This window comes from Lactuca sativa, chromosome 7 (assembly GCF_002870075.4).
Source record: "Lactuca sativa cultivar Salinas chromosome 7, Lsat_Salinas_v11, whole genome shotgun sequence".
Taxonomy (NCBI): Eukaryota; Viridiplantae; Streptophyta; class Magnoliopsida; order Asterales; family Asteraceae; genus Lactuca; species Lactuca sativa.
In genome coordinates, this window is record NC_056629.2 from 47,441,924 (window position 1) to 47,462,952 (window position 21,029).

The 21,029-nt window shown below is 38.4% G+C and overlaps 1 protein-coding gene across 1 annotated transcript; it reads left to right on the forward strand.

Moving 5' to 3' along the window:
* The first annotated feature begins 16,383 nt into the window (after positions 1–16,383).
* LOC111890613 (chromo domain protein LHP1) lies at positions 16,384–18,762 on the forward strand. The gene is made up of 6 exons (XM_023886714.3): positions 16,384–16,924; positions 17,066–17,091; positions 17,260–17,346; positions 17,493–18,248; positions 18,366–18,426; positions 18,533–18,762. Exons 1-6 carry the CDS (start codon positions 16,583–16,585, stop codon positions 18,572–18,574), a joined length of 1,314 nt encoding a protein of 437 aa, XP_023742482.1. The 5' UTR covers positions 16,384–16,582; the 3' UTR covers positions 18,575–18,762.
* The last annotated feature ends 2,267 nt before the right edge of the window (positions 18,763–21,029 follow it).

Here is a 21,029-nt window from a genome sequence, read left to right on the forward strand (position 1 = left end):
TTTAATTTTATTATTTATCTTTTGTTAAAATTTTCAAAAGTTTACTTTTACCGTAAAGGAGAAAAGTTATAAACTAAAATCTACTCTAATAGACGAAGGTTTTTTTGCCACTTGTCTTTTTCTCCTTCATTTTAACACATGTCATTTTGTGGGAGTTTTAGAATAATTATTTTCCACTTGTCATTTTTTGGGAATTTGTATTTTCTTTAAAATAAATTTTATAAAATTCTAAAGATTTTTATAAGGAAATGAAATCATTCTATTAATTTGATAATAAAGTCTCATAAATGCTTCAAAGAATTTTTGATTTCTTTTATAAATGTTCCAAAAGATTATAATATCTTATATAAAAGTATTACTTTATAAAATATTTAGTTTAAATATTGATATTAAATTTTTATTTTTAATAAACCCGTGTAATACACGGGTCTTATGCCTAGTCCTCCCTGATAAATAAAGAGCATTTTGACATATGTCACGCTCTCATTGATTTTGTCATATGTCATTTTGTGGTTATTTTCAGAAAATTCAAATATTGGTCCTTGTGGTTTTCAAAAACCTTTGGACGGGGTCCAAAAAGTTTCTGACTTGCATGGAAGGTCCAAAATCAAGGTTTTTCTGTGTTTTTGGTCCAAAAAACTTAAAATGACGATTATACCCTTTTATTTTCTTTTTTTGTATTTATTTATAATTATTATAATGTTGTTCTAATTAAAAAATAAAGAAAAAGAAAAAAAGTATTCCCACCCCAGTCCCCACCCAGTTATCTTTCTCTTTCTCTCTCTCTCTCTCTCTCTCTCTCTCTCTCTCTCTCTCTCTCTCTCTCTCTCTCTCTCTCTCTTGTCGAATTCAATTGGGTAAATGAAAAAACCTTTTGAACCCATTCACCACAAACTCCACCTTATATCCCCCACTACTTAGATTAATCAAACATCACCCAAGCACCCATAAACACCACCACCACAGCCTCCCTGTCGTTCTTGGGGTTGTGTCACCGGGAACCACCCAACTCCACCCCCTTCTTCCTTGGATTACCGACCAACAGTCCCCACCACCTTATTTCGGCGGTTTCCACCACCATCCTCTTCCTTCCCTCCCTCTCATTGAGCTCATCGAAAACGAAGCAACAAAAGTAGTTGGAGCAGCCCTTGCCACCACGTCGTCATTGCTGTGAACCACCGTCGTCTTTAGTTGCTGCTTCCGTCAATCACATCTCCAACCAGCCTCATCACCCCTTACGACCCCTGTAAGTCCAATTCTCCACCTAGTTATTATTGTTCTCTTGTTCAATCAATCAAGAACGCCGAAATCCGAGTTATAACGAAGAAGTTATGGCCCGTCGAAGTTTTACGGCCAAACCGGCACGGCACCGGGAAGCGTAAATAATGAATTTACGATAGAGCGATATTTAGCCTTAGAAATCTAAACGAAAGTTGTATAATATGTTAAACTAAGAGCGTCGATAAAAAGAACGTCCAAATCTGACTTCGTATGAGGAAGTTATGATTTTTCTAAGATTCGGCTTAGCGGTGCACGGCCCGAAACTCGAATTTTAGTTCGAGCGGTTTTTGGCTTATGCGACCTAAATGAGAGTTGAAGATCTCATTAATAGGAACTCAACGGTAAAAATATGGACGAAAATGGAGTTCGTATGAAGGAGTTACGAATTCTCCGCGGTCATTTAACAGTCTAAACGCCTCCTACTGTTAAATTTGAGATCGGTCGAGAATTAGCCGACGGAGTCTAAATCGAAGTTGTAGATCTTGATTTTACCTACGCGTGGATATAAAGAACGTCGAAAACGGAGCTCGTATGCGAGAGTTATGATTTTTCTAAGTTCGAAGGCTGATACGCGATAGGGGGTGACGTGGCACCACCAGAATTGGACACGTGGCACCACCAGAAGGCCACCACATTGACCAACTTGGCGAGTAGGTCCCCCCTACTCGGCGAGTCCATCAGATTTTTGCACTATAAATAGAGGTGCCGGGTCTAGCCTTCTCTTCACACCTCAACCCTCTTCTTTCTCTCTCTAAGCCTCCTTAAGCCCCCTAAAGCCTAGGTAAACCCCCTACCACCCGAAGGAAGTCCCGAGGCTCCCGGAGTTCCGAGAAAAGAGCCTTTCGGCTTGGGAACGCTGCTCCAACGAAGCCCGGTTTTCATGAAAACCCGCTGTAAGTGAGCTATACATACCCTAACTTTAGTTTAGCTTATGTTTTAATATAGTAACGTTATTAGGAACTTATAATAAGTACTTAGGCTATTATTATGGGTTATATAAGTATCGTTTAATGCTTATATAATAGTAATAATAGCTAGACTACTAATTAGTCGCGGTGAATATTAGACTAAACCCTAGTGGCAATGATACTAGGTTTTGCCGAAGGAAAAGTGTGTTAAGAGTAACGAAGTGTTGTCCAAGCGCCGAGTCACCACCTACTCAGGTGAGTGCATAGTTACTTTCAACTTACACATAGATATGAAGTATTTTATATAAATTACGTGCTATGTGTGCATATTATCTGAATACTTGCTATCTATGCCGGATGAACATTGTTATACATGTTTTCAATTATTTAAACTGTATATGTATTTTATATCTACGAAAATGTTGGGGTAAAACATGGGTAGATGTAATAGGTGATGTGTGATAAAATGATGAGAGGCCTCGTTGTTGATGTTGTTGATTCTGTCATCTAGCGGAGTATGGATGACGACCACGGACTCTTCTAGACAGTCCAGTGGAACACTAGCAGGCTCGCAACCTATAGGTGTTTGTGAACGATGTGTTCACCAGTGTACTCCATCCCCCACATGGTTGCCTTTAGGACATTTATTGTTGAGGAATCCCCTTAGCAGTAGTGTCCGTCCCGATGATGATCCTTAGGCTAGGTCCCTTATGATAGGTGTTTAGGGACGTAAAGTGAGGATAACGGGAACGGGTAATCGGGTTATTGTTGATTGATGAAATTAATAAACTTATTTATTGTGGGTTGAAAACCCTATGTGCTCACCAGGCTCCCAAGCCTGACCCACTCAGTTTTATGTATTACAGGTAGTGGCGCTTGAGCATAGATATGATGTTTGGACGAGGGATTACGGATATAGGCCTGTAGATATGAAATAATATAGTAAGGCTTATATTGTACTGTTTATGCTTTTGATCTGTACGAACATGTCATCCCAAGTCTTTTAATGAAATACATTTCTATGGAAATGCTTTTGATAAATCTTTATCATATTTTGTTTTGGGACAAATTCCGCAACACTTTTATTTAAAATGTTACTCTGATTTTTAAACAAAGCATAAACAAACCGGTCTTTTCTGGTCGTGATTTTGGGGATGTCACAGTTGGTATCAGAGCATTAGTTTAAGCGAACTAGGAATTTGTAGGATTTCTAGACTTAAACTTAGAATGCTAAGCGATGATTGTGAGGTGTGAGCACTAGCTTATTTTAGGAATTGTGCCTAAAATGCTTTTATGTGCTAAATGCTTTGTGCATAATATGCTGTTAATTGTTCGGATCTATGGTCTGTTGCCGACCGGATCTGGAAACCTTATGTGTTTAGGATTCTAAACGTACGACTACGATATTAGAACTAGCATGTAAACGTTTCGGAGTGATAAGGACGATTTAAACATCTATCCTAAATAAAGATCTAAATTCACCTTATTCGGTGTATAGATCAAGATGGCAAGGACCCGTAGCGGAAACGTGAACGCAAATGGAGATAGGAACCAACCCCCAGTGGTTCAACAAATAACTGTTGTTGAAGAAGTTGCACCTGAGCCAGTTACCATGGCTGGAGTTCAAGCAATGATTCAGGCTATGCTAGCTGAACAAAGGGAAGAAATGAGACGGATGCTCCACGAGAATAGGGACGAACCTACCATACATGTTGAACCGACGGAGCCGGTTCCCGATCCATCTGAGGAAGGGAACTATAGCCGCCAAGTGAGTCAAGTAGGGACTCAAGGTGAGCAAAGGGATGGCCCAGAAGGGAGAAACAACAAGGATGGGCGGATGTACAAAAATTTCTTGGGTGCGAAACCACCAAGTCTCTTAGGAAGCCCAAAGCCTGTTGAGATTATGGACTGGATCTCCGAGATGGAGATGGTGTTTGAGAGCTGCAACTGCAGCGAGAAGCAGAAGACTGTCTTCGCTGTAAGACAATTGAAAACTGGAGTCTTGAGCTGGTGGAAGCTATTGGCAGATACAATGCCACGGGGAGAAGCTCTGAAAATGTCATGGGATGAGTTCTTGGAACAACTGAAGGCGCAATACTGTTCAGAGATAGATCTTATAGATATGAACAATGAGTTCCAAAATTTGAAGAAGGGGAGAATGAGCATCGATGACTATGCTGCTGCATTTACGGAAAAGATGAAGTTGTTTCCATACCTAGTGCCAACCGAACTTTCCAAAATTGAGAAATTCGCAAACGGACTGCCGGCTGACTTTGGCCCAACAGTCAAGATGGCAACCACTCTGAAATCAGCTGTTCGAGCAGCTAAGAACGTGGAGACCCAACAAAAGGAAAGAGGTCTGGAAAGGGCCGAGGTTGGTGAGAAACGGAAGTTCGATGGATCCTCGAAGTCCAACAAGAAGAGTAGGTTCTCGAAGTCTGGTTCGAGAGGAGGAGGATCAGAAGCGAAGTGGTGTGACAAGTGCAAGAAAAAGCACTCTGGGAAGTGTGACGGAGGGGTCACTTGTTACAAATATGGAAAGCCTGGGCACTATGCCAATGAATGCACCCTCAACCAGAAGGCATGTTATGGGTGTAATGAAGAATGGCACATTTTGAAGGACTGCCCGAAGAAGAAGGAGGCAGGAAGACCCAACATACCACTGAAGCCGAAGGCGAGAGCCTTCCAGATGACGCTCGAGGCTGCAAAGGAGGCAGCAGACGTTGCTTCAGGTACCTTTCTTGTAAATGGTTTGCCTGCAAATATACTATTTGATTCCGGAGCCAACTACTCCTCTGTGTCGCATAAATTTGGTGGGAAATTAGCATTGCCTGTAGAAAAACTAGATAATGCCCTGATTGTAGAAGTTGCCAGTGGCAAATTCGTACCTATTAGTAATCGTATTAGGAACATCTTCATCGACCTAAACGGAAACGAATTCCACGAAGAGCTATTACCCATAGAGTTAAACGGTTTCGACATCGTTTTGGGTATGGATTGGCTTAGCGCCAACGATGCTGAGATTCAATGCCGAAAGAAGAGAGTAAGGGTGAACCCACCCGGAAAGGAATCATTTATGGTGTACGGGGACAAACGCAGAGTGAATTCTGGAATCATCTCCCTGATGAAAGCCAGGAAATGTTTGTCCAAAGGATGTGCATCGTACTTGGCATTCGTAATCGATGCTAAGAAGGAGAAGAAAGAGGTGCAGAATATACTGGTTGTATGTGATTATACGGAAGTCTTTCCCGAAGATCTTCCTGGATTACCACTTGATAGACAAGTGGAATTTCGTATAGACTTGTTACCAGGAACAACACCGATAGCAAAGGCACCTTACCGATTAGCACCGACGGAGATGAAGGAGCTTATGACGCAACTTCAGGAGCTGTTGGACAACGGTTTCATTCGACCTAGTTCATCACCCTGGGGAGCTCCGGTGTTATTCGTAAAGAAGAAGGACGGAAGTATGAGAATGTGTATAGACTACTGAGAGCTGAATAAGGCAACGGTGAAGAACAAGTATCCATTGTCGAGGATTGATGACCTATTCGATCAGCTGCAAGGTTCGAGCTACTTCTCAAAGATCGATCTTAGGTCAGGATATCATCAGCTGAAGGTGAGAGGGCAGAATATTGAGAAGACTGCATTCAGAACTAGATATGGACACTACGAGTTCTTGGTTATGTCATTCGGGCTAACCAATGCTCCCGCAGCATTCATGGATTTGATGAATAGAGTTTGTAAACCATTCCTAGATAAATCCGTGATAGTGTTCATCGACGACATTCTCATCTACTCGAAAAGCCAGGAGGAGCATGGCAAGCATCTACGAGAAGTGTTGGAAGTATTAAAGAAGGAGAAGCTTTACGCAAAGTTCTCCAAATGCGACTTTTGGATACGGGAAGTCCAGTTCTTGGGTCACGTGGTTAACCAGGAAGGGATAATGGTTGATCCCGCAAAGATCGAGGTTGTAATGAAGTGGGAACGTCCAAAGAGTCCCACGGAGATCCGAAGCTTTCTAGGATTAGCCGGATATTATCGACGATTTATCCAAGGCTTTTCTTCGATAGCTGCTCCATTAACAGCTTTGACTCATAAAGGAGCTACGTATACGTGGAGTGAGAAGCACGATGAGGCATTCGAGAAGCTAAAGAAGAAGTTATGTGAAGCATCGATACTCTCTCTACCCGATTGAGTCGAAGATTTTGCGGTTTATAGTGATGCATCTAGAGTCGGGTTGGGTTGTGTTTTGACCCAAAGAGAAAAGGTGATAGCATACGCATCTCGACAATTGAAAGAGCACGAAAAGAACTACCCCACTCATGATTTGGAGTTGGCAGCGGTAGTATTTGCCTTAAAAATATGGAGGCATTACCTCTATGGCACGAAGTGCAAGCTTTTCACTGATCGTAAGAGTCTCCAGTATCTCTTTAATCAGAAAGAATTGAACATGAGGCAACGACGCTGGCTAGAGCTACTCAAGGACTACGATTGTGAGATACTTTACCACCCAGGTAAAGCAAATATTGTTGCTGATGCTCTCAGTCGGAAAGTCAATCTTGAAAGGAAAAGGCCAAGAGCGTTGAAAATTGAAGTCGTCTCGACAATTGTGGAAAGTATCAGGAAAGCCCAAGAAGAAGCTTTAGAGAAGAATGACCGAAAGGAAGAACGTTTGGGCAAAACGTTAGTGTTCGGTACAAACAGTCGAGGACTGAAGGTATTCCAAGATCAGATTTGGGTACCTAAGATGGGAGGAATAAGAGATCTTCTGATGGAAGAAGCACATAAGACCATGTACTCAATTCATCCCGGTAGCACTAAAATGTATAGGGACCTAAACCCTACTACTGGTGGCCGACGATGAAGCTCGATGTTGCGAAGTATGTGGCCGAGTGCGTAACATGTGCGAGGGTTAAGGCACAACATCAGAAAACGTATGGGAGTTTAGAACCTTTACCTGTACCCATGGGTAAATGGGAAGACATCACCATGGATTTTGTGACTAAACTGCCCAGGACGAAGAAAGGTCATGACATGATTTGGGTAGTCGTGGATCGTTTCACCAAGAGTGCACGCTTCATAGCAGCCAACGAGAAGTGGTCTATGGATAAGCTCGCAAATGCTTACGTGAAGGAAATTGTAAGACTTCACGGTGTTCCTCTTACGATTGTATCAGATCGTGATAGTCGCTTCACGTCGAGGTTTTGGAGGAGTCTACAAGAGGAGTTGGGTACAAAGTTGTGTTTGAGTACTGCTTACCATCCGCAAACCGATGGTCAGAGCGAAAGAACAATTCAAACACTGGAAGATATGCTGAGAGCATGTACCCTCGAATTCCAAGGGAATTGGGACGAGCATTTACCTCTGGTAGAATTTTCGTACAACAACAGTTTCCACTCGAGCATCAAGATGGCACCTTACCAAGCTTTGTATGGACAGAAGTGTCGTACGCCGTCTTGTTGGCTTGAAGCTAGAGAGAAGCAGTTTATGGGCCCCAAGATAGTCCATGAGATTGCTGAGAAGTTGAAGGTGATTAGGGAAAGAATGTTAGCGGCTCAAGATCGTCAGAAGAGCTATGTTGACAAGAAAAGACGACCGATGACCTTCGAATTTGGGGATTCGTTTTTGCTTAAAGTCTCACCGTGGAAGGGACTTATAAGATTCGGGAAACGAGGAAAGTTGAGTCCAAGGTTTATTGGACCGTTCAAAGTTCTTCAGAAGATAGGGAACCAAGCTTACAAGTTGGAATTGCCCGAAGAACTCAATGGTATTCATAACACCTTCCACGTGTGTTATTTGACGAAATTCACGGGAGATGTTCCTGACATAATTCCAATCTCAGAGTCAAGGATGAATGAGAATAAGAGGCTGATCGAAGAGCCCGAGGCAATTGTTGACCGTAAGACTAAGAAGTTACGACGCAGGATGGTCGACTTAGTGTTAGTCCGATGGAAACATTCGAATGGGCCGAATCTCACTTGGTAAACAGAGGATGACATGATGAGTCGCTATCCACATCTGTTTGCTGATGCATGATTCCGGGACGAAATCATCCTAAGGGGGAGAGAATTGTAACGTCCAGGTTTCAGGGCTAAGCATTTTTGTCAATGTAATAGTCTAGCTCAACTCTTGTAACTCTTTTTGAAGTAATAAAGATGAAATATTTGAGTATTATGTGAATTATGTGTGTTTATGTGTTTATTATCTAATTATAAATGTATAATTAATAAAGAATAAAAATGAGCGTCAAAATTAAAGTGTGAGATAAGCCCGATATCTCTACATAAAGTTGTAGAATATTTCTCAAGGTTTCCGTACATATAAAGAACGCCGAAATCCGAGTTATAACGAAGAAGTTATGGCCCGTCGAAGTTTTACGGCAAAACCGGCACGGCACCGGGAAGCGTAAATAGTGAATTTACGATAGAGCGATATTTAGCCTTAGAAATCTAAACGAAAGTTGTATAATATGTTAAACTAAGAGCGTCGATAAAAAGAACGTCCAAATCTGACTTCGTATGAGGAAGTTATGATTTTTCTAAGATTCGGCTTAGCGGTGCACGGCCCGAAACTCGAATTTTAGTTCGAGCGGTTTTTGGCTTATGCGACCTAAATGAGAGTTGAAGATCTCATTAATAGGAACTCAACGGTAAAAATATGGACGAAAATGGAGTTCGTATGAAGGAGTTACGAATTCTCCGCGGTCATTTAACAGTCTAAACGCCTCCTACTGTTAAATTTGAGATCGGTCGAGAATTAGCCGACGGAGTCTAAATCGAAGTTGTAGATCTTGATTTTACCTACGCGTGGATATAAAGAACGTCGAAAACGGAGCTCGTATGCGAGAGTTATGATTTTTCTAAGTTCGAAGGCTGATACGCGATAGGGGGTGACGTGGCACCACCAGAATTGGACACGTGGCACCACCAGAAGGCCACCACATTGACCAACTTGGCGAGTAGGTCCCCCCTACTCGGCGAGTCCATCAGATTTTTGCACTATAAATAGAGGTGCCGGGTCTAGCCTTCTCTTCACACCTCAACCCTCTTCTTTCTCTCTCTAAGCCTCCTTAAGCCCCCTAAAGCCTAGGTAAACCCCCTACCACCCGAAGGAAGTCCCGAGGCTCCCGGAGTTCCGAGAAAAGAGCCTTTCGGCTTGGGAACGCTGCTCCAACGAAGCCCGGTTTTCATGAAAACCCGCTGTAAGTGAGCTATACATACCCTAACTTTAGTTTAGCTTATGTTTTAATATAGTAACGTTATTAGGAACTTATAATAAGTACTTAGGCTATTATTATGGATTATATAAGTATCGTTTAATGCTTATATAATAGTAATAATAGCTAGACTACTAATTAGTCGCGGTGAATATTAGACTAAACCCTAGTGGCAATGATACTAGGTTTTGCCGAAGGAAAAGTGTGTTAAGAGTAACGAAGTGTTGTCCAAGCGCCGAGTCACCACCTACTCAGGTGAGTGCATAGTTACTTTCAACTTACACATAGATATGAAGTATTTTATATAAATTACGTGCTATGTGTGCATATTATCTGAATACTTGCTATCTATGCCGGATGAACATTGTTATACATGTTTTCAATTATTTAAACTGTATATGTATTTTATATCTACGAAAATGTTGGGGTAAAACATGGGTAGATGTAATAGGTGATGTGTGATAAAATGATGAGAGGCCTCGTTGTTGATGTTGTTGATTCTGTCATCTAGCGGAGTATGGATGACGACCACGGACTCTTCTAGACAGTCCAGTGGAACACTAGCAGGCTCGCAACCTGTAGGTGTTTGTGAACGATGTGTTCACCGGTGTACTCCATCCCCCACATGGTTGCCTTTAGGACATTTATTGCTGAGGAATCCCCTTAACAGTAGTGTCCGTCCTGATGATGATCCTTAGGCTAGGTCCCTTATGATAGGTGTTTAGGGACGTAAAGTGAGGATAACGGGAACGGGTAATCGGGTTATTGTTGATTGATGAAATTAATAAACTTATTTATTGTGGGTTGAAAACCCTATGTGCTCACCAGGCTCCCAAGCCTGACCCACTCAGTTTTATGTATTACAGGTAGTGGCGTTTGAGCATAGATATGATGTTTGGACGAGGGATTACGGATATAGGCCTGTAGATATGAAATAATGTAGTAAGGCTTATATTGTACTGTTTATGCTTTTGATCTGTACGAACATGACATCCCAAGTCTTTTAATGAAATACATTTCTATGGAAATGCTTTTGATAAATCTTTATCATATTTTGTTTTGGGACAAATTCCGCAACACTTTTATTTAAAATGTTACTCTGATTTTTAAACAAAGAATAAACAAACCGGTCTTTAGTTGCTGCTTCCGTCAATCACATCTCCAACCAGCCTCATCACCCCTTACGACCCCTGTAAGTCCAATTCTCCACCTAGTTATTATTGTTCTCTTGTTCAATCAATCAAGAGGATCGATTTCTTAGTTAGTTCCTTACCTATGACGTCTAACAGACGAGGGAGGAAGATGATACAGGAGCCCTAATAGTCGATGTATTCTTTTGGGGGGCAATAGAGGTAGTGATAGTCAAAACCCCATTTGGATTTGGAAGATAGAAGGAGAAAGGTCAGAGGGAAGGAAGCAAAATCGGGTCACCCACAAGTATCTGAATGGAGGACCATCGATGAGTCTATATGGACTTGGGGGAAATCGAAACGGGATCAAATTGCAGCAAGGTTTTTCTTCAATCTTATTTGCAGATGCATAAGGATGAAGAAGAAGAATGGCAGAGTCAAAAGAGCGGGTGTGATGGAGAGTACAGGGGTGGGTGGGTGTTTTGAGAGAGAGAGAGAGAGAGAGAGATTTTAGTTTTTTTTTTAATTATTTAAATGCCAAAATAAATAAAGAAAATAGAAAAAGAAATGAAAAGGGTAAAATCGTCTTTTAAAATATATCATGGACTAAAAATGCAGAAAAACCTTGATTTTGGACCTTCCATGCAAGTTGAAAACTTTTTGGACCCCATCCAAAGATTTTTAAAAACCACAAGGATCAAATTTACAGTTTTGTCGGTTCTTTTCAATTAATTTTTTTCCACATGGCATTTTGTGGTTTTTTTTTTCATTTTATTAATTTCCATATAATATTTAAATGTAATAATTTCAATAAATGCAATAATAAATACATATCAATTTCATTAATTGATTTCCTTCTAATTTCAAATTTTCTAAATTAAAGTTTTATTAGTTTCCTTTATTTATTTATCTAAATTATTTGTTTAATTTAAAAGAAAAAAAACAAACAATTTAATTTTAATAATTCAATATTTTTCTATTTTTTCTTATAAATTAAAACTTCTCAAATGTTTAGAATTTCATATTTTTTTCTTTAAAATGAACTCATATAATACATGGGTCTTACACCTAGTGTGGTTATTATAACTAATATCATGTGTGTTCACTAATGATCCATAGTAAACAATTAGGAAGAGCAGGAGGGAGTGAGAATCGAATTGTATATATTACGATAGTCAATCTTATGTTGTGCAATGTTTCAAAAACCAGTTTTTTAGTTGAACTGCTATGGTGACCGGTTCCCGGTTCAACCGATTTCTATAATTTTCATCTTTCTTTTTATTTTTCCTACACAAATAGATGTCCACACGTTTAAACATTAAAAAATGCATATAAATACAAGTTGTAGATCAATCTCAATACATTAAAAAAACATATAAACATAAGTTTTACATCAATCCACGTACATGAAAAAGAAAATAAAATATAATACGGAAACAAAATATAATTTTAGATGAATACAAACTTATTAAAAAACTTCATAATATTTATCATGTGTTTTTATTCAAAAAAAATCTAAATTGATGTGAAAAAAAACACCATAGTTTGTTATGCAAAATGATCAATTTCCATGTGCTTTTATTTAATTTAACCGGTTTAACCTAGTTTTTGTAAAACAAAACAAAAAAAACAAACAAAACAATTGATTCATTCCAGTTCAGAAATAGACATAAAACTGGTACTAGTTGGACCGTTTCATTCTTTGGTTCTCGGCCCAACCGATTCGACCAACCGATTCAAACCGGTTTTTAAAACACTGATGTTTTGTGCAAGTTTATTGGTCATATGTATCTTATTCAAATAATAACACTCTTAATATCGATTATATGATTACCTATGATATATTATATTTGTAATTTTATTTTATATTTTTATTAGTGTTTGGGTCGGTTTCACATAAAAAACCAAAATCAAATCATAATTAATAAAAATAAAAAATACACCATTTTTTCAATAAGAATTTACTTATAGGCTATGTTTTGATTTTTTTATAATATGGGAAAATACCGGTAATAGTAAAAAGAATAGGGAGTATTTTCAAAATATAGTCACAAAAAATTGGATTTTCGGATATAGACATGGATTCCGCGGAATCTACTGTAGCTCCGCGGAATGGCAAAATCGTAAATAAATCAGTGTACTAAAAAAAACCTCAAGATCCATTCCGCGGAGCTACTTTCAAAGAATGAACTCATTCCACGGAGGTAGCTCCGATAAATGGATCTTCAGGTTTTTTTTTCACATCGATTCTTCGGGGTTTATATTTATTCCCCAACTAATTATTTTCAAGAAAAGACTTTTCTTGAAAATAATTAGTTAGGGAATTAATATAAACCCTGAAGAACCGATGTGAAAAAAAATAAAATAAATTATGAAGATCCATTCCTCAGAGCTACCTCCGCGGAATGAGTTCAATCCTCGGAGGTAGCTCCACAGAATGGATCTTGATTGTAACACTCTAAAAATTCCAACCAAATTTAAACTTTTCAAAAACCACCCAATTTCATTAAGTTATTACAAAAAGGTTTTCAATACATTTATTATCAGAGTATTCCCATAACCATATCATAAAACATAAACATGAGGAGCGGTACGATCACGCCTTTGCCTTGCCACGGTCTCCTGAAGTACCTGAAACATTTAAACCACAACTGCAAGCCCGAAAGCTTAGTGAGATACCCCCAAAATGCTAACCTCATATACCATACACATAACATATCAAAACATAACATAACAGAACAGCCATTCACCTCGGGTCTACTGTGTGACTGGTATGTCGCACCGGGCCTACAGCCCATCTGGTCCACCCTCCGAGTCTAGCCATATACACCGAGTCTACAGTGTGATTGGTCCGCCCGCACTGGGCCTTCAATCCACCTGGTCCACTCTCTGAGTCTACAGTATGACTGGTTCGCCCGCACCAGGCCTTCAGTCGGTCTGGTCCACTCCTCGAGCCTCGGCACGTCTGGTCCGCCCTCTTGGGGCCTACAGCCTATCCAGACCGCTCGCTGGGCCTTTGGGATAACCGGTCCGCCCTGGGTATGTTGGCCTACAACACAAAGTAGGACTCGCCTCAACCCAACCCCAGTCCAACAACCATGTGCACATAAACATACAATCATATAACAATTCACATCCAATCAAACCGATCTAGCAGATCACAAACATAACATCATCCTAACCAGGATACCAACCTAACCGGTCACTAGCATAGCATCATCCTATAAACCAGGATACCGACCCTACCAGGTCTCTAACATACATCATCCTAACTACCAGGATGCGAACATAACAGAGCAATAACATAACAAATAACTACCCGGATTTCCATCCGATAAAAGGGTCGGTCTTGGTGCCTTAGACCCTGTTGATATAGTGAGGATAACTCACCTCGCAACTGCTGACTGAAAAGATAGGATCACGCTGCTCCAACCTCCGACACAAACTCCACCACTGATAATACCAAAAGACTAAACTCAATAAATACCAATGATTACCAAAATACCCCTGAAAGTCAACTGGCCAGCTCTTGGTCAAAGTCAAAGTCCTCAGTCAAAGTCAACCTTCCTGACTGACTCTACTCGCCGAGTCAACCCGCTGACTCGTCGAGTCCCTATACTCAGAAACTCCCAATCCACGACTCAACTCGCCGAGTCGCCCCAAGACTCGCCGAGTCCAACCAACTCTGAGTCACTTCCTGCTCAACTCACCGAGTCGTCCCTCGACTCTCTGATTCACCGCTCAACCAAAAAGGTTAGGACTCCCCGACCAGACTCGCCGAGTCCAAGGCAACATTCAACATACTCGCCGAGTTGTTCTTCCAACTTGTCGAGTTCCTGTCTATCTTCATCCAACTCGTCGAGTTCACCCATGTGACTCGTTGAGTACCTCTAGTTCTTAATCCATACAGTGGCTTTCCAAGCCATGCAGGGGCTCCAAACCATAGATCCACTCCCCTACAACCCATCCATCACGTAAAGTGGCAAACTTTATGTGAATCCAAAGAGATCTAAGCATAATACACTCTTGGGCTAAGGTTTGGGACAAAAGAACTTCACCTACATCTCTTGAACATAGACTTTATGGCTTCGTGGGTCATTACAAGCCTAGATCCGAGGTAGTAACCTCAGATCTTACACCAAACTCAAGATGGACCTCATTTATGCCCCCAAAAACCCCCACAATTGATATATTTAGATGCACAAAAGCTCAAGAACATATTTATTACCTCCAATACAAGCTCCCACTGAAGTAGACCTCGAATCTATACCACTCCCTTGCTGAATCCCTCAGTCTTCAAGTTCCATTTTCAAGATTTCCTTTCCCAAAGCTCCAATTTCACTATCAATGGAGTTCCACTCGATTTCTAGGGTTTTCAGACTCTCAAGGGTGGTAAGGAGGCTGAAGAAGGGATGATATGTTCTTTATATAAGGCACAACCCCCGGAATTAGGGTTTTCTCCTTTCAGCATCAACTCGTCGAGTCCCAGCTACTGACTCGACGAGTTGATCACTTAACCCGCGATCAAATCCCGCTCCGACTCGGCGAGTCGGAATACCTACTCGTTGAGTCCCCTCCTTAATTTACACTTTATCCATTGAACAATACTTCAGAATTTTCGGGATGTTACATTGATTTTTTTTAATACCCTGATTTATTTACGATTTTGTCATTCCGCGGAGCTACAGTAAATTGCGTAGAGCTACCTCCGCGGAATCCATATCTATACCTGAAAATGTCAATTTTCATGTCTAAATTTTGAAAACACCCTTATTTTTTTACTATTAGTATTTTCCCTTGTCCGCCCTTAATTTTCCGAGATAATGACTTGATACGGTAAGATACTTTTTAAAATGTACACATTTAGTCCTTATTCTTTTTTTTGTAAAAACCCTTATACTTTATTAATATGTACACATTAGGTCCTTTTCATCGGATTCTACAGGTTTTGCTGACGTGGAAGGGTTTATTTTACAAAAAAAAAAAAATAAGGACTAAATGTGTACATTTCAAAAAGTATATTACCCTATCAAGCCATTTTCCCTTTCTTTTATTTTGTTGAAATGAAATGCCCAGGTAGCATCCACATATCCACAACGAGATTTTTCCAACTTTTATTCATCATGAAAAACATGGAGAACCCCTATCTCCGACGACTCATTTGTGTGTTCCTACACATCACTGGTAGCAAGAAGGAATGATGGCAAAAACTACAAGGTCGAAAGGGGAGGCAGGAGGAAGTAGAGACAGTAGTTGGTGGCGAGGAGCTGCTCTGGTAGCCCCCTCGTCGATTCTTTCTTCTTTTTTCTGGCAACATATCTCAAAGATGGAGGCAAAGAGAGACAGATCGGAGAAACACAACAGGTAAAGGGTGTTTGGTTGTTGTTGTTCGACCGGAAGGAAGAGAGACGAGAAAGAGAAGGGTCGTCGCCCGTTTCTTGTTGCTGGAGGATCACCCACCTCCGGTGACTAAGCTAATTAATTGCTATTTAGTGCCACTTGTGCTTCCACATCAGCAAAACCTGTAGATACCGGTGAAAATGACCTAATGTGTACATATTAATAAAGTATAAGAGTTTATTTTACAAAAAAAAAGGACTAAATTTGTATAATTCAAAAAGTATCTTACCCTATCAAGTCATCCTAAAAGAAAATTTGTATATCACCGATACACCGGGTATAGCCGGTCACAAGAATTGCATTGTTAAAAAAATAAAATATAAAAGTTTATTTTACAAAAAAAAGATAAATAAATAAAAATTAAATGTGTACATTATCCCTAATTTTCGCTTGTCCGCCCTTAATTTTGAACTTGGTGGTATTTATTTTTGTGATTAACCCTTTAATTTATTCTTACAGAAAACTCATGATACAGGTTTTAGGTTTTCAGAGCCCAGAATCGGAAACTGAAAACGAATACCACAGGATCGAAAAACGGACTAAAGGGGAAAATCGCATCGAAGAGCGGACGAAAGGGAAAATTGCATCGCTTCTGTTGGAAGTAATCTACCATCATCCACCGATCGCGACCTCCAAATCGACCAATGAAAGGCGGAGTTAAAAGGAAGAGCATCAGCTCCGACCCACCACCACCTCGGGTCCACAACGATCTCGCTTCTTCCGGGAACGATAAGTCGGAGTACTACAATCAGAACGGTGAACAACAGCAGCAGCTGGAACAACAGCAGCAGCTGTTGCCGCTGAATGACGGCGGCGACAAGTATGAAGACGAAGAAGAGGATGAATATGACGAGGAGTATGACGATCAGTACGGTGACCACGAAAACGAAGGAGACGGAGGTGAAGCCGAGGATGCGGACGAGCGCCCTAAGCTAGCCGAGGGTTTCTACGAGATCGAATCCGTACGAAAGAAAAGAAGTCGCAAGGTTTATTGTTTTTCCTTCGTGTGTTGTATTATTTTCATTCGACTTCTATCTCTATATATGTCTACATTTCTCTGACTTTTTCTGTGTCTGTGAATTCACATCGAATGACTTGCTTTATGATTCTTTGCTTGGGGGAGAAAGGGTAAAGTACAGTATCTCATCAAATGGTGAGTGCCCTAATCATCTAAGTAGCGATTCATATACAAGTTATAACCTGTAAATTGGAAATCTTGCAAAATGTTAACTTAGATTTGATCATCGGTATTGGTTTCTACTTTCTACTGAACTTGAACTTCCATTCTTATTCTGAATCAAATGAATCTTTTTCTTTGAAGGCGTGGATGGCCTGAAGCAGCTAACACTTGGGAACCCTTTGAGAATCTTCTGTCATGTTCGGATGTCATCGATGCATTCGAAGAGAGGTTTTCCTTTTATAGTATGTGCTTTTTATGTTTGATTATATAAAAGGGGGATACTTTGGGATCCCAAAAACAAGCCCTAAATAACAATGAAAGAAATTCTATAGCAATAAACATTTACAAGTCTTCATTTTTTATGACATTCAAAGATTGAGGTCAGGAAAACAGAGGTGGGGCAAGAAACATAAACGCAAAACTGCAGTTGCTCTTCAACCACAAGCAAAAAAGAAGAAAAAGAAGCAACAACAACATCAACCACAACAACAACAACAACAACAAGATTCTCCTTCTGACACCTATGAAGTGCCTTCTACAAAGGTCAAAATAATCCAAGAATCTTTATCACAGCCTTCCAACAATGATCCCAAATATGGAGAAAGCAATGTTAAGACAACAAACCATTTGAATGATAATGAATCTTTATTGGTTGAACATCAAATTGGAGAAAAGAAAGAGACAAATGAGTTAAAAGTTCCATCTTTAACTGATAAAGAAAAGGAAAACGAGTTTTCTTTAGAAATTCAAGAAGATCGATCTGGTGAAGGGGTAGGGGTAAGTTCGTCAAATCATGTCCAAAATGTGAATGGTTTAAAATCTGTTGGAGCTAAGAGGAGGAAGACTGGTGCTGTGAAACGGTTTAAGCAAGATTTGAACTTTGTGAGTAGTAATGATGGAGATGATGTGATTGAAAGAGTAAGCAACACAAATGGTGTGGTCGTTGACCATGGTGTTTGGAACTTTGACCAAGTGAGAATGGTTGTTGACAATGGGGTTCAGAGGTTTGACCAAGTGGGAGATACTTCTAGAAGCATGTATGGTATTACCAAGATTATCAAACCTGTGGAGTATTCAAAATCCACACTCAATGATATGCATGAGATTTTGGTCACTTTTTCTGTCTTGAGGTTAGTTCATATCTTTATCTTTGCATTTCTGTTGCTTATAAAAATTATTATTTCATAATTAATATGAAAAATGTATTTCATATTTAATAATGAGATTACATGTTTGTTGATTATAAGGTCTGATGGAAAAGAAGTGATGGTAGATAACAGATATCTTAAGGCTAACTATCCTCTACTGGTAACCCTCTTCAAACTAATATATTAAATATTTTTTTTTTATTTAAAAGAGGTATGCTTTTTTTTTATATATGTATATAATTATTTATGTTTTGTTGGGATGACAGTTGATCAACTTTTATGAGCAACATATTCAGTACTCTGAATGAGGTTTTTGGAAGCAAGAGGGAGAAGTAAATAGAGATGGTTTATTGTATGTATAATTGTAATGCATTTTTGGATTTATCGCATTATGGTTTTGGTTTTGGTTTAAGCGCTATTTATTATTGTGCAAAGTGTTACATAAATTTATTTATATTGTTGTGTGCAATTTTAATCGAAGAGTTTTATTTGTTGACAGTGTTGTAAAAATCCTAATAGGTTTTTATTTATTTATTGATTTATAATTAATTTAGTCTAATAGGTTTTTGTAAAAGTCGACTTATAAACAAATGATCAAAAAACTTACTTCTTGTAGGGTTTTTACGTATCTTTATAGAAAGAGAAGAAAAAAAGAAAAAAGAAGGGTTGATGAGAAATCTAGTGGGAGGGCTTTTAAAGATTCTTAGTTGACAAATAAGTGAAACTTTTTCCATGATTGAAGCTTCATCTTCTCCATGCTTTTTAGTGAACTTAAAAATCATTGAATTTAATATTGAATATGTGATTATTACAGATTAGAATGGAAACATGGCTCGTTTTGATTTGAGTTATCTTAAACTATATCATGTGATCATATCCAAATGGATTGTTATCAAAGATTAGAGTCCGTTTGAAGGAAATTATCAACTTTATCAAATTCATGAAAAGATTGCATAAATAAAACCATCTTTGTTTAACATATGAATGAGTATATAAAGTCTTTAGAACGATCTTTGCGTTGTATATAAATTCCATTTTGTTCATGAGTAAATTTCATGATATCGAGAGAGAAGTGATGTTTTAAGTAAATTGTCACAAATACAACCTTCATATCCAAAAAGGTGAATACTAATATACCTATATTCCCAACAATATATGATTTGTATTTTGTTCATGTCTTAATCGTATCACAAATGATTGTTGTTATTTTATGCGATGATCATATCCCTCCCATAGCTTTGTTTATAGTTGTATGTCCTTCTGAAGTCAACTTGAGGATGAATTTAATCATTGTACTATTTTCTTGAAAATATTCTTTAAATTCTTGAATTATAAAAAAAGTGCCATGCAAGTACCCATTATATATCCTAATAAACCAATCGTTGTTTTTTTTTTCTTATCAAACGTCGGGTCTACATCAAAACCTTTCTTTTTCTTTTCTTGATAGACCCACAAATTTAAAAATATTAAAAGCTCAAAACCAACATATACATTATATATGGCCTAAGAGATATTACAATAAATTGCCATAATGTATCGATCAATTTCTCTCATTAATTGGCTTTTTTAATCTTTGAAGAAGCTCAAAAATGGAAGCCAGAGGTCCATCTCCACTCGTTCCTTTTCTGATGCTTAATGTATTGGCTATGATAATCTTCAGTCCAATGGTGGAAAACCTGGTTGTTATTCCAATCTTATTGATGTTCGTGATATATCTCCTTTCTTCGTTTTTTTCATATCATGCATCTTCTTTAAGATCATATCAGTATGGAGATCATGGTGTTGGTAGTCATGAAAACGAAGGGTTAGGAGCATTTGGAGCGTTTCTTATGGTTGCCATATGTGTTGTTCTTTGTCGAGTTATATCATGAAGTTGCTTTCATTGTTATCAAGAACAATGAGATTTGGAATATATGTATACTTCGAGTGTGTAAGTATTTAGCCAATGAACTATGCATGTGTAGTGTGTAATGTAGAGTTGTTTGTGATTGGAATCAAGTCTTTATTTATGGCTACATGTCGCCATGCATATGGTAGCCATTGATGACAGGTTTCACAGTTGTAAGTTAGTTGGTTGTGTTTTTATGTGAAACTTAAGATCGAAATCAAGATTGGGTTATAATATAAATCAATGAAATTGTTACTAATTAAAGTTTAATTAGTACTATTTTATGATGTGGTGAAAATTCATAAAATTATGTTTTTATGATATATATATATATATATATATATATATATATATATATATATATATATATATATATATATATATATATATATATATATATATATATATATATATATATAAAGATTGAAGTATGTGTTAAAGATTTTGATATAATTCATAAAAAATAACATTTTAATTAATAATAAAATGTTACATACATTGTCCACAATTATGACACATCATCGAAAGTGAAAAATAATTAGACTATCAGAGAATCTTTCATTGATGTAATTAAAAAACCATTCACGTGGTTATTTAACTAATAATTTGCCCAAAAACACAATAAAATATTGGGCAAATGTCAAAAAGAACACACTACTAACATGTTATTTATTTCTATTAAAACTCTTTCATGATTTAAATACATATGCAAAAACCTCTATATTAAGCACAAAAACCTCTACTTTAAATTCTCGACTATATAAAGCCTATTATTATTTTAGTACATAGAAAAAAAATACATATACTAAATGTCTTGTAACGCCAGTAAATCAAAACTAAAATATATTTATGATTGAGATATACTAACCTCCAAA